The following is a 12530-nucleotide window of genomic DNA, read 5'->3' as shown; positions in this document are numbered from 1 at the left end:
GGAGGCTCCCTCTGTATTGAGACGGACCCTGAGCAGCATCGCCCGCTTTCATGCGTGAACGCTCCCTCATGCGACGCGTGCCCGCGAAGTGTACGGAGCGTGCGCGCTCCCGCTGCTCAGCGACAAGATGGCGGCGGCCGCCGGATCAGGTAAACGAGCTTCGAATCGAAACAGCGGTCTGCTAGAGGCGGACTCCCACTCTGAGAGGCGAAACCGGGGTCGAGTGAAGAGCTGTGTGCTGTATCTGTCTCCCTCCATGAACCGAGACCGGCTCCGCGCTCCGTTATTCTCCCTTTTAGCTGAATTGTGTGTGCGGCGCGCGGCGGCGTTTCTGAGCGCGAGCTCATTCTGAGTGTTTTTGTTGTCGCGGGCGCCTCCCGCACCGACCGGCCGAGTCTGTCCCAGTGGCCTTACAGTTTCGCTTACAACCCGCGTCGTTTTCGCCGCAGATAAGCGCGTGTTGGTGTAAAAACGGCGTGATCGGGGCTGCTAACTCGCTCGGCTGCAGCGTCATGGGACGGAAAGAGCTGGAACATTCTCGGAAACGGCAGCACACCTGCCCGCGCGCTGCAGATCAGTGCACTAGCCACTCCGGTCACTGATTTAGTGAAATCACAAGTTATGTGTTTAATAAAGATCATTTCAGTCACAAGACTTGCATTTAACTGAGAAACTAACGATCTCAGATTCCGCGGCTTGCACACACCGATGTCTGTGTGTATGTATACGTTTAGAGAGAGGTGCAGTCTAAAAAGAAGGTTCTTTATTAAAGACGGTGGTTCTATTTTGGACCGTTGTATCTATCTAGAACCATTTATGTGCTTAAGTAGTTCTCTCTATTGTAAAATGGATCTTTAGATTGATGGAAAATGTGTGTGTGGTTCTATATGGAACCTTTTTGTAAATTGTTCTATGTAGCACCAAATAAGGGTGAAGGGTGTGTGTGTGTGTGTGTGTGTGTGTGTGTGTGTGTATGTATATATATATATATATATATATATACACACACACACACATATATACATACATGCATGCATACATATATATGCTGTCAGAACATTTAACCTATCTCCATTTTTCAGTTTTTGACAAATTGAAAGTACCCATGGCCTTTTATATTTTATGTAAATTTCATGGTGAATGGACCATCAGAAATGACCCAAAATTACTTGGAAAAACGTCTGGTTCCATTGACTTGCATTAAAAGTAAGGTATATTTTTGCCTTCTCCTGTAAAGTTGGCATATATACATACATATACACACCTTATATATTCAGAACTGTGTAAAAGTCTTGGGCCATTGAGCGCATTGTTTAAAACCTCTTATCTGAGTGGTCAGTGTGTTTTTGCCATATGTCGTGAGAGCTGGTTACATTTACAGCATTTGGCTGATGCTCTTATCCAGAGCGACTTACAATTTGATCATTTTACACAAGTAGGCGAAGGTGGTGTTAGGAGTCTTGCCCAAGGACTCTTATTGGTATAGTGTAGGGTGCTTACCCAGGTGGGGGATTGAACCCTAGTCTACAGCGTAGAAGGTGTTAACCTCTACACTAACCAACCAACCTGATGAGACCTGATGCGAATCCAAAACGTAGTTTTCTTTTGAACCAGTTTGAAGAACAAATGTTGATTCCAGATTTCTCATGATGAGAGGAAAAAAAGATTTCACGTATTTTGCCATGTGCCCTGCATAGGTTTAAAATCTACCTTTTGGGCCAGAATCTTCTGAAAAGTGTCAGGCAGTGTATTTATGACCACTTCATCTAATAACATTCTGTGAGGGAGCTTTTAGAGATGGGCGTCTGGTTCCTATCACCACCACTGTGACACAACGATCCTGACTTTTTAACCCTTTCATTATATGCAAATTTTGAAACCCCTCTAGAATTCTCTGAATGCGTTTTTTCTGAATGTGTCACAGTATCAGAAAGTCGCTCATGCGTCTTGAGTGCTGCTGTGCTGTGAAGGAATGTCTTATAAACGTGACAGAGCTTGTTCTGATTAGAGTTGCAACTAACCAGTATTTGAATGTTGTCTAGAATATTCCACAAGAATAATGAATGCTCACGATGTAATTCACTTTAATGATTTAGATAAGTTGGTATAACTTATCATTATTATTATAATTATTAATCCTGAACTTGAAATACTTCAGGATAATGTGAGAAAAACATAGATAATTGTCGTTAGCAGTTACTGTCATAGAAAGTAGTATAAAACTCTTTTACAGGGGATTCTACCCAATCTGGCCACCCTGAGCGGGTTACTGAGAATGTTTAAATGCTCAGGAGTGCAGAGGAGTCAGCAGTTTTAATCACATTGTTTTAAGAACCGAGTTTGTGGTTTGCTCTTGTTAGTCACTTTTTAGATTGTTTGTTCTATTAGTTTTGTCTTAAGTCACTTAACAAACACTTACTACCCAATCATGTACTCGGCTGCGTTATCGACTGGATGGACGGCTCGCCGTCCAGCACGCTGTTGATTATTCTCAGAATTAAATTCTGTGGAGAGCAGCTAGTTAGCAACACGGAGCAGGAGGAAAAGCATTTTGACTGAACTAGCCGATTGTTTTCTCCTCTTAAAAATGCAAATAATAGACTTTTAAAAAGCGAGGTGGAAGAATACACCACTAAAACACGGAATCCGAGCCTTCAGTTTGAGCACTCATTCTCCATCACTGTTTAGGCGTCAAAGTCCCTCGCAACTTCCGGCTGTTGGAAGAGCTGGAAGAAGGCCAGAAAGGCGTTGGTGATGGCACAGTGAGTTGGGGTCTGGAGGACGATGAGGACATGACACTCACACGCTGGAGAGGCATGATCATCGGACCGCCGAGAGTGAGTGTTACTGAGCCAACAGCCAGGAACTGTTTACATAAGTTCATGTAATTTATTTTTTTTATTACAGTCTGTGATCCAGTTAGACATAAAAGGTCTAACCTTGTATCACAGTTTATATCACATTGCATTATGAAAAGGTTTTCAATGTTATAAAGATACACTGTGTGGCCAGAAGTATGTGGACACCTATACATCGCATACATACAAGCTTGTTGGACGAGTAATTCCAAAACCATGAGCGTAAATATGAAGCTGACCCCTTTGCGACTATAAAAGCCTCCACTCTTCTGAGAAGCTTTCTGCAAGATTTTGGAGTGTGTCGGTGGGAATTTGTGCCCATTCTGTCTTTTGAGCATTTGTGAGCTCAGGTACTGATGTTGGATAAGAAGGCTCAAACCGTGTCTTTATGGAGGAACACTGGCATGCTGGAAAAGGAAACGGCTCTTCCCCAAACTGCTGCCACATTGCTGGAAGTATGTAATTGTGCAAAATGTCTTTGTGTGCTGTAGCATTAACAATCACCTTTCGCTATAACCAAGGGCCCCAAACCCTAAAAAACAGTACCCAGCCCATTATACCTCCTCCACCAAACTTTACTGTTGGCACTGTGCATACCTGTAGGTAGCGTTCTCCTGGCATCCTCTGAACTCAGATTCGTCCATCAGACTGACCGATAGAGAAGCATGATTTATCGCTACAGAGAACAGTGTTCCACTTCCACTCCAGTCATCATGTAACAGTGTTTAACTTTATTAGCATCTTCTGTTTACATTTTCTGTTAGCAGGCATGGGATTTTTTGTTAAGTGTAATGACAGTGGAGGTTTTGATTTGCCGCCCGGGTCCAGTTTTACAGTGGATCATTTCTGAATATTTCCGCTTTGAAGCTGAACTCTGAATTAGGAACGCATCGACATTTTGGCCATCGGAACATTTCGGCCAAAGATGGTGACAAGTGACACAAAATAACTTGTAAACTACAGAGCTCATGTTTATTTTATGTACAGTTGATTTATTCAGCTCAGTTCTGTCCTATTGTAAGCAAATCTGATCAGTAATGAGAATTAATTTTGTAGTTTTTATATTTACTACATTTTGTTATCAATAAAATGGCAGATGTTTTAACTAAGTTTTTTTTTATTTAGTTTTCCGGTCAGATGTGTCTTGAATTTCGGTTGCAGTCAGGAATTTTCATGTACATTTTGCCTGTTTAGCTCATTAGTAGTCTGCTGAGGTGCTTCATTGTTTTTTTATGTCTTTTTCATCAAAGACACACAGTTTGTAACTTCAAACAAATGATTTTCTTTGTTTATGCTAGATGGGACACGTGTTTTCATCTTTTTTTAAAGGGGAAAAAGTTCTCTGTGTGCTTGTTGGACTAAATTGCAGTTTTCACGATAACATTACTGCATTTTTAATATTGCTGTATGACGAATTACCGAATGTTGACACACGTCTAGATCACACGTTGTAAATTGTCTTGGTATTGGAAAAAGATGTGATCTGATTAGTAAAGTAAACATCATTTATTCCTTTTTTCCTGAAGATAAATATACAGATATATTTATAAATGTCTTGTTCCTACTGCGTTACAGTACCTCCAATCTGTGTAGACAAATGAAACCTGGCTCTTTGATTTCCCTCCACTGGTAGTGCATCATTGTCAAGCACATCAGCACAGGAAAAATGCAAAGTGCTTGATTTTATCATGTAATGGTGTGAATGCCAGACCAGCTCAAAGGACAGTTGTGCATTAATGTATTAGACTTTTTTTTGGACACACAATAAAAATAGCCTTAATTGAACAGCAAGAAACCATTCAGAGCCTTAAAAACCTTCTAAAATATTAAAATGATGTAAGATAAACTAGGGAGCCCTTAAAAAGTCTGCATCATTGCTGACTTACAAAAACCCTTTTATCACCATTCGTCTTTTTTTTTTTTTTTTTTTTTTTTTTGCATAATTTGAAAACCTCAGTTACCTTTTGAATTGTGGTAAATTTTGTGATGAACGGCTCAATGGAAAGTCCTTTTTTTAACATTAATTTCCTTTGTAAATAAATATTTTTCTTTAGTAAAGTTGTTTTTGAGACATGAGCTTGTTTTTTTTAAACTATGACAATATAAAAACATGTAAATAAATAGTAAGAAAAGAATTTCTCTCAAAAATGGTTACAGGGAAGATACTCGTAACCTTTATTTCATGTAAAGTAATTCTATTCCAAGCAGTTTTTCTGTTTTTTTTTTCTGTTGGTCCATGTGGAGCACAGCTGATGTTATCAAGTAATGTAGAAAAATAAATATAGTGAAAAAGTAGATTTTTTTTTAATTAATACTGCAATGATCTAAATGTGTGAGCCCATTCGGTTTCTTTTTCTTACTGTAAGATGGCAGCAGGAGAATCCATAACATGCAATATCATCTTGCAACTGACATCTAATTGACCTGACAAGCTGAGTCGTTGAGAATGTAAATATTAATTTATAAACCTACGTACATTGCCAGGGCTTCACCAAAAAAAAGAAAGCCAAAAGGATCTATAGAGATAGTTATGTAATTTCAAAAAAAAAAAGACAATTTAGCAAAATCTTAGAAAATCTAAACATAAAACGCGCTTAATGTTTTATTTGTGAAAACACATCAGTCTGAGTCTGGGACGACAATTTGAATCGAGACGACGTCCTGCATTATTCAAGGCAAACAGCATTAAAGCTGTGGTTGAACAGTAGATGTTTAGTGTGCAGCTCTTTCTATGTCATTTCTGAACAAAATCTTAAGACCAAAACATGTTGATAGGAGGAACTGAAGTTAACAGTGAGCAGATAACATAAGGTCAAAATCATAAATTGTGGTTGTTGTGAAAGGAAGTGGTTAAAGAAAGTGTTCACCTTTAGGACCCAGACTTGTACTTCATGTTGGCAGCATTAGTCTTCACATGTAAAAGAACAATTATGAATTCAAAACTCATCATTCATATGTGCGGCAAGTGGGGAAAACCCTGAAAATGTCATTTTTTTCCATGTAGTGGATTTCTATATTTCATAGAACTTATAAAACGTATTCTCTGTACATCTTCAGACAATCTATGAGAACAGGATGTACAGCCTGAGGGTGGAATGTGGACCTAAGTACCCTGAGACGCCTCCTTTCGTCCGATTTGTGACCAAGATCAACTTGAATGGTGTGCATAACTCAAATGGCGTGGTAAGTGATGTGCGGAGTAATATATTTGTGATATGCTGAAATCAGGAGTGCCCAGACTTTATATATAATATACACATTTATACAACACACACACACACACACACACACACATAGATAGATAGATAGATAGATAGATAGATAGATAGATAGATGGATAGATCTATAAACATGCTTGTCGGGAGTTGGACATTTCTGTATTGTGCATCCTCTTCTGTTTGGTCCTTTGAAATAATTTATCACTTGAGATGCTGGATTTCTGATTTTCATGAGGTTTTCATAAGCCATGTTTATCAAAATGAAGACAAAAGAGCTTAAAATATGGCGTTTTACATGAATATAAATTCAGTTATGAACAAAAATGAACATTTTTTTGCGACGCACCTGTATATGTGAGTGTGTGTACGTGTGAATAAATAAATATAAATCAGTACTTTGATAATGCTCAAACTAGCGGGTAGCTCGGCACTATGTTGGATTTTAATGTCTGCTCTATTTTAAATAGATGTTTTAAGCTTGTAACAGTCATGCAAGTAACTTTCTTTACTTTGTATGTCTCACTTTTAAAGTACGTCCATCTTTAAAGGGGTCGTATTATGCTTTTCCAGTTTTTTCCTTTTCTTTAGTTTGTTGTGTAGCTTTTCATGTAAATGGTCTGCAGAGTTATGAAACTGAACAGAAACCGCTGTTCTCACCTGTTTGAAATGCCTTGATTGAATTCCAGCCCCTTTTTTTTTGTTACAAGGTGATGTCATCACGTAATGTAATCCTTATTGCCCACGCAAGCCCAGCAGGCCCTCACACAGACAGCTACAAAATAAAATCGTACCGCTCTGAAACACCCTGCTCCAGTCCAGCATGCGAAGGTGGATCAGACTCTGGCTCAAACTGATGGGGCAGAATCGACTCCATTGTGAAAACAGCCACAGTGGTGTAGGGGCAGAACTTGTGCTCTGGTGGTTGACTAGTCAGAACACAGTGAGCGAGCTGACCAATCAGAGCACACTGGGCTCCTTGGGAGGTGGGGCTTAAAGACACAAGAGCGCTAACAGTGTTTCAGACTGAGGGTGAGTAGAGATGTACAGTGTGAGAAAAACATTGTGTTTTGGGAACATTTGAAGCACATAAATCAATTCTAGTAGATCCTGAAAATAAAATAGGAATATTGAAAATGAGCTTTAATGGATTGCTTTTAAAGGATTGAAGTTTTGTTTTTTATTCTTATAACGTTTTACCTATTACCTGGTTAGCTTTCCGCTCACCACCTCTGCCTGCTCTAGAATATCCGGTCATGAAGAGAATATAAAGTGTACACCAGTTAAAGCGGGTCTGTTAGGATTAAACAGTGATGTTTAGGTGGCAGTTTGTCATTTGTTGCATTTCATAGGCTCAGATTTCAACACTAACAACTAGGCTTTTTCATGTGGTGATTCTGAAGCTGCAGTCTCATGTCTGCTGAAGCTCTATGCTTTTTATGCTCATAACATTGCTGTTCTTACCTGACTTTTTATCTTCACTCAGCTGCACTGACAGCTGCAAACTGCACGTTATCCAAGAAATGCCTCAGAGACAATTAATGGGACTAAACAATAACTTTAAAAATAAGCTCACTTTCTTTGACTTTCACTGTTTTCAGCAAAGACGACACCTTTGTTCCCCAAGTGGGGCACACTGTAAAAATAAGATGGTTGTATGCAGAAAATATCTTTATATTGAACTACAGTCACTATAAGAGTGCGTTCAGATTTGGCAAGTTTGGTTAGATTAAAATGAGCCGTGGTGCGATTGCTGTTAGTTTGCTTTGTTAGCGCAAGTAAAAAACGCTGCTATGCAGTTTATTTAAAGTATGAACACAATACAGATGAAAGACATGTAAAGGGAGCAAATACAGAACGGACAGTCATCTCTCTGCAAAGCTTCTTTGGTTTGTGAAAAGGATGAGTGCGCCCCCATCCCGTCTCCGAACAACAATCTATGGGACAGAACCACAAAAACAAACCAGGAAAAGATGCCAGGTGTCTAGTTCAAGCAAATGGGTAGTTATAAAAAGCCCACTGTACATTTAAAGAGGTTAAACAGTTATCCACAGCTAATGTAGTCTGTTGTTTTATATAAATCAGTTTGATTTTATCTAAAATTATTATTGATCCATTGAAGTATTCTGTGCCTATTTTTTGCCACTGTAGTTTTGGTATATTTTGAATAAACATGGCAAAATTAGTAAAAATAAAATGAAAACACAGCTGGCCCACAGATCTGATTTATTTATTTATTTTACTATGGCCCTTTTAGTGGTTGAATTAGACACCCCTTCTATAGATTAAATAGTTTTATTTAGTTTAACCTGTACACATTGTTCTCTTTTGTGCTGGATATGGATCATTTTTCCATTGAGAAGTCGGAGCAGCTTCTTTCACGTTTCCATGGCAGCCGTTTTACTGATTGGTTCTGAACGTTTTCGTCATGTTAAAGCACTGTAACACAGCAACATTCGTTAGTTGTTACTAGGTAAGACTTACGGATTTGTCGTGTAACCAAATTTAGCAAAAGGATAGTTTGAAACTAACTAGTGTAGCTAAGGATTTAGTAAAGACTTGACGCACAAATTAAGGTGAAAAAAACTTGCACAACCCTTGTGCAGCCCAGTCCTGGAAACCGAACTACAGGTATAAACACTCTAAGAAGCGCAGCAGCTCTGTGGAATGTCTAACTGCTGGTTGTGGTTGTGTCCCCACAGGTCGACATGCGGGCAGTGTCCTCCCTGGCCAAGTGGCAGAACTCCTACAGCATCCGCGTGGTTCTGCAGGAGCTCCGACGGCTCATGATGTGCAAGGAGAACATGAAACTGCCCCAGCCTCCGGAGGGACAAATCTACAGCAACTGAGCGCCAAGCTGACTCCTTCTTCTCCCTCTCACCCCTCGATTCTCTTCCATTCAGTACATGCGCGCACACACACACGCACATCAATACACATACATATAGCCAGCATATTCCTGTTCTTTTCCAAGACTCTTGAAAAATCCCCTCTCTTATGTACAAGACCCCGCCCCTTTTTCGCTGCAGCAGCCAATGAGCACTCCCCTCCCTGGGAGCTCCCATTGCACAGAATATGTGGGTGCAGGGGTGCGCGCCCCAGGCAGCCGTGCAGACCAGACGACACGATACAAAATACTGTACATCTTACTAATCTTCTTTTTTAAAATCTTTATTTGTTATACATGCAGATTGTACAAATAACATAAATGATCTTATTGAGTGTAAGTCTCTGTGTGCTGTGTTCTTCAAGCACTCCATGCTGACCAGCTCTGTCTCTTAAAATGTGCCCTAGTCATTGGTGAAAGAAGCTGCATTTGGTGTGGTGTTAGATGTTGTTAATTGCAATTTAAAGGGAAAGTCCACCCCCCCCCCCCCCCCAAAATTCCCGCATAATTCGTTCATTGAGATGTGAAATGGTTCATTGTAGAGAATCTTACTGGTGGTGATAGGAACCAAGGGTCGTGATGTCTTCGTTACAGATATTGACATTTTATTCACTATCCAAAAACACCAGTGAATCTACATGCGTTTCATATGTTATATTAGTGACTATAAAACGGGGACTATTTTGCCTCGGAAGACCCTGCATGTACATCACTGTGAAAACAAAACCTTCTTAAATCCACCATAAAACAACTTATTCTTAGAAGTGTCAGCTTCTCAAAGCCAGAGGCATTTTAGGAAAGGCTCTTAGCAGCTGTGTTTGAGGTTTTACAGCATTAGCTTTTGCTGATTGTATTCAAAGGCCAAAAGTTGTTTGTTTGAAGCATTTTCTTATATTCTGAAACGGGCCTAAACGTTCTAGCCTGTGAATTCAAGACTTATTTTGTATTTGAAAATAGTTTTGGTTTTGCCAAAATAGTGAGGAGCATTTCTGAATTGAAACTGAATGGCTGATATTGGTTGTCACATTCTTTGCCAAAATGAGGGGATCTCTGTCCCCCGTAAGAACAAGAGGTAAAATAACACACATGCTATTTGGATTGACTACACCTCAATGACTCTGATCACTCATTATTTTGTCTATCCATAGCAGGAAGTCATTTGGCTTTATTAACATCACCATCATTAATGTAACTGAGGTACTCATAAAGGGGAACTCCAAACATGTATCAAAAATTCTGCATAATTGCCTGTTTAAGATGTATTCAGTCATTCAGAGTGGTTTGGTGTGAAATGCTTTGTTCCAAAAAAACTTAACGAGTCAGAAATGTTCAGTGTTGGCGATGGGAACCAGATGTACACCTCTAAAAACTTCCTCAGACAAAATTCCAAAGAGAACTTTTTTTTTTTTCTCTCTTATTTTAGCATCATTAACACTCCATATAAAGACTCAGAAGACACATGTAGGTTCACTGGTGGTTTTGGATAGTACATAAAATGTCTATTTGTGTTGTCATGGTGACCCCTGGTTCCTGTCACCACCACTGTAAAGAAATCTGAACCATTTCACACTAAACCACTCTGAATCACTCTGTTTACATCTCAAACACGGAATTATTCAGGAATTCCCCTTTAAGTTCCATAAAGTATGTGGCACATCCCTTCTTGACACATAAACGTCCCATAACATTTGAATCATTTTAACATATTGAAATTTATTTTCCATAACTGTTTATATTTTATTTACATAAGAGTTTGTTGTAGTGTGTAGGCGTTGTTTCACCAGTCTGTTATGTTGAATCGTAGCTGTTTTCAATTCGTTGTTAATGTGATGTCACAAAAAACAGCTCTCTTCCATATATCAGCCTGTTTGGTCTACAGCTCCTGTTCAGGCTGAAGTTATGAGTGTTTCAGCCTGGACTGCCTATTAAACAAGGCACAATACAGGACAGCCAATCAGAGCAGATGTCATTTAGGTGTCTTAAAGACACCGTGAGGCATACAGCCAGTATAGTTCTAAAGGGGTAAATAGAGGCTGTTAAACGGTCATGTGAAAAGGAATTGTGGCTGTTTTTGGTACATAACTCCACACACGCATGTAAATGGACCTCATGGAGGGAAAGAAATGAAATAATGTAGAATATGGACCTTTTAATGAGAGCCTTTAATCTAAAGAAGAATACATAGAATGTGTGCAGAATATTGACTTTAAGTAAAGAGTTGGTTAAAATACTGGAGTATTAAATGAAATATAATAGCAGTATGCGAGTCAGAGGTGCTGGCCACATACACAGTACTGTGCATAAAGATATCTTGGGCTACTGCATTGTTTCTCTGTTTTGTCAAGCTCATGGGTTCAGATAGTAAAAGTGTCAGCAACCATTTTACTTGCTTGACCACATTTGAAGCTTTTGTGGCTTATCTTCATCATCATCCGTTCTCAGTGAAACACAGCAGACCTCTGTGCTGGTTTATCATGTTGTGATTCAAAACATGCAGTGTTACTTGTTGACACACTGCTGCACACAGACGTGCAACGTGGCGTGGGCAGCATGTCTTCCTATTTGAGATATTAAAGGGCCCGCATCATGGAAAACTGAGATTCTCTTACTTTTTTGCCTTTGGTGTAGGATTGTTAATGCTTTAAAATGTACCATTCACTCCCAGAGTCCATACAGTCCTACAGTCCATAAAACAGCCTGTTTTAAATGTGTTGTTTTTGTGATGTCACAAAGACTGATGCTTGTCATATATCTGCTGACTCGGCCTACAGCAGTTTAGCCCCCACCCCCACTCTCTCTGAAGTTGTAAGTCTGGTTATAGACCAGACTGCTTTTTGGGGCACACTACAGGGCAGCCAGTTAGTTTGTTTTAAAGGTATGGTAACAAGAAGACTGTGTAACTGTTTAATTCTAAGGGATAAAGAGAGGTTAGAAAATGGTCATGTTAAAAGCAATTGTGACTTTTTGTACATAAAGCCACACAGATGTTAAGATAATGGCACTTCAGTGACAAAAAAAATAAAGCACAAGAAAAATGTAGTGAACAGGCCCTTTAAACAGGCCTATATTAAACAGATCTCTGACTTTCACCCGTTTCAGCTGTATGATTTTAAAGCTTTATGATCTGTATGACAATTTTAAACTAGAAGTCACTTTTCCCCATTGTGTTAGTGTCTTAAAGGGGAACTCTGCTGATCTTGCAAATGTTTTTGCATTATTTAATTGTCAGGATTGTACATGGATTGTAACTCTCTCCGTGGGGGCTTTTAGAGGTGAACATCTGGTTCCTATTTCCACCATTGTGAACAGTGCTAGTTCAGCAAGTTTCTCTAGAACAGAAAATTTCACACTCCCAATGACTGTGTACATCTTAACTATTTAATTATGCAGAACAGTTGAACAGGTGCTGGAGTTCCCCTTTAATGAGTTTTGCAGTCTAGGTAAGTTAGGAAACGTGAAAAAAAGCACATCTCACCGGCCTGCAAATAAAATGGCACCAAAATAATACAACTCTGTTCTCACTCAAATTATGTCAGAGGTAAGATGCTTTTATTGTGTAGTCTTACCTTA

At 39.3% G+C, this 12530-nt stretch overlaps 1 protein-coding gene across 1 annotated transcript; it reads left to right on the top strand.

Moving 5' to 3' along the window:
• Positions 1-11554, top strand: ube2v1 (ubiquitin-conjugating enzyme E2 variant 1). Its single transcript, XM_017692747.2, has 4 exons — positions 1-149; positions 2689-2837; positions 5916-6041; positions 8776-11554. The coding sequence occupies exons 1-4, from the start codon at positions 128-130 to the stop codon at positions 8920-8922; spliced, it is 444 nt and encodes a 147-aa protein (XP_017548236.1). The 5' UTR covers positions 1-127; the 3' UTR covers positions 8923-11554.
• Positions 11555-12530: the final 976 nt, after the last annotated feature.

This window comes from Pygocentrus nattereri, chromosome 21, assembly GCF_015220715.1.
Source record: "Pygocentrus nattereri isolate fPygNat1 chromosome 21, fPygNat1.pri, whole genome shotgun sequence".
Lineage (NCBI taxonomy): Eukaryota > Metazoa > Chordata > Actinopteri > Characiformes > Serrasalmidae > Pygocentrus > Pygocentrus nattereri.
This window is presented reverse-complemented; position numbering and strand designations above follow the sequence as displayed.

Excerpts from the sequence above, each read along its gene's own strand:
- ube2v1 (XM_017692747.2), top strand. The coding sequence starts at position 128 with ATGGCGGCGGCCGCCGGATCAG. Across the intron at positions 150-2,688 it reads GGCGGCGGCCGCCGGATCAG|GCGTCAAAGTCCCTCGCAAC; the intron begins GTAAACGAGCTT and ends ATCACTGTTTAG. Across the intron at positions 2,838-5,915 it reads TGATCATCGGACCGCCGAGA|ACAATCTATGAGAACAGGAT; the intron begins GTGAGTGTTACT and ends GTACATCTTCAG.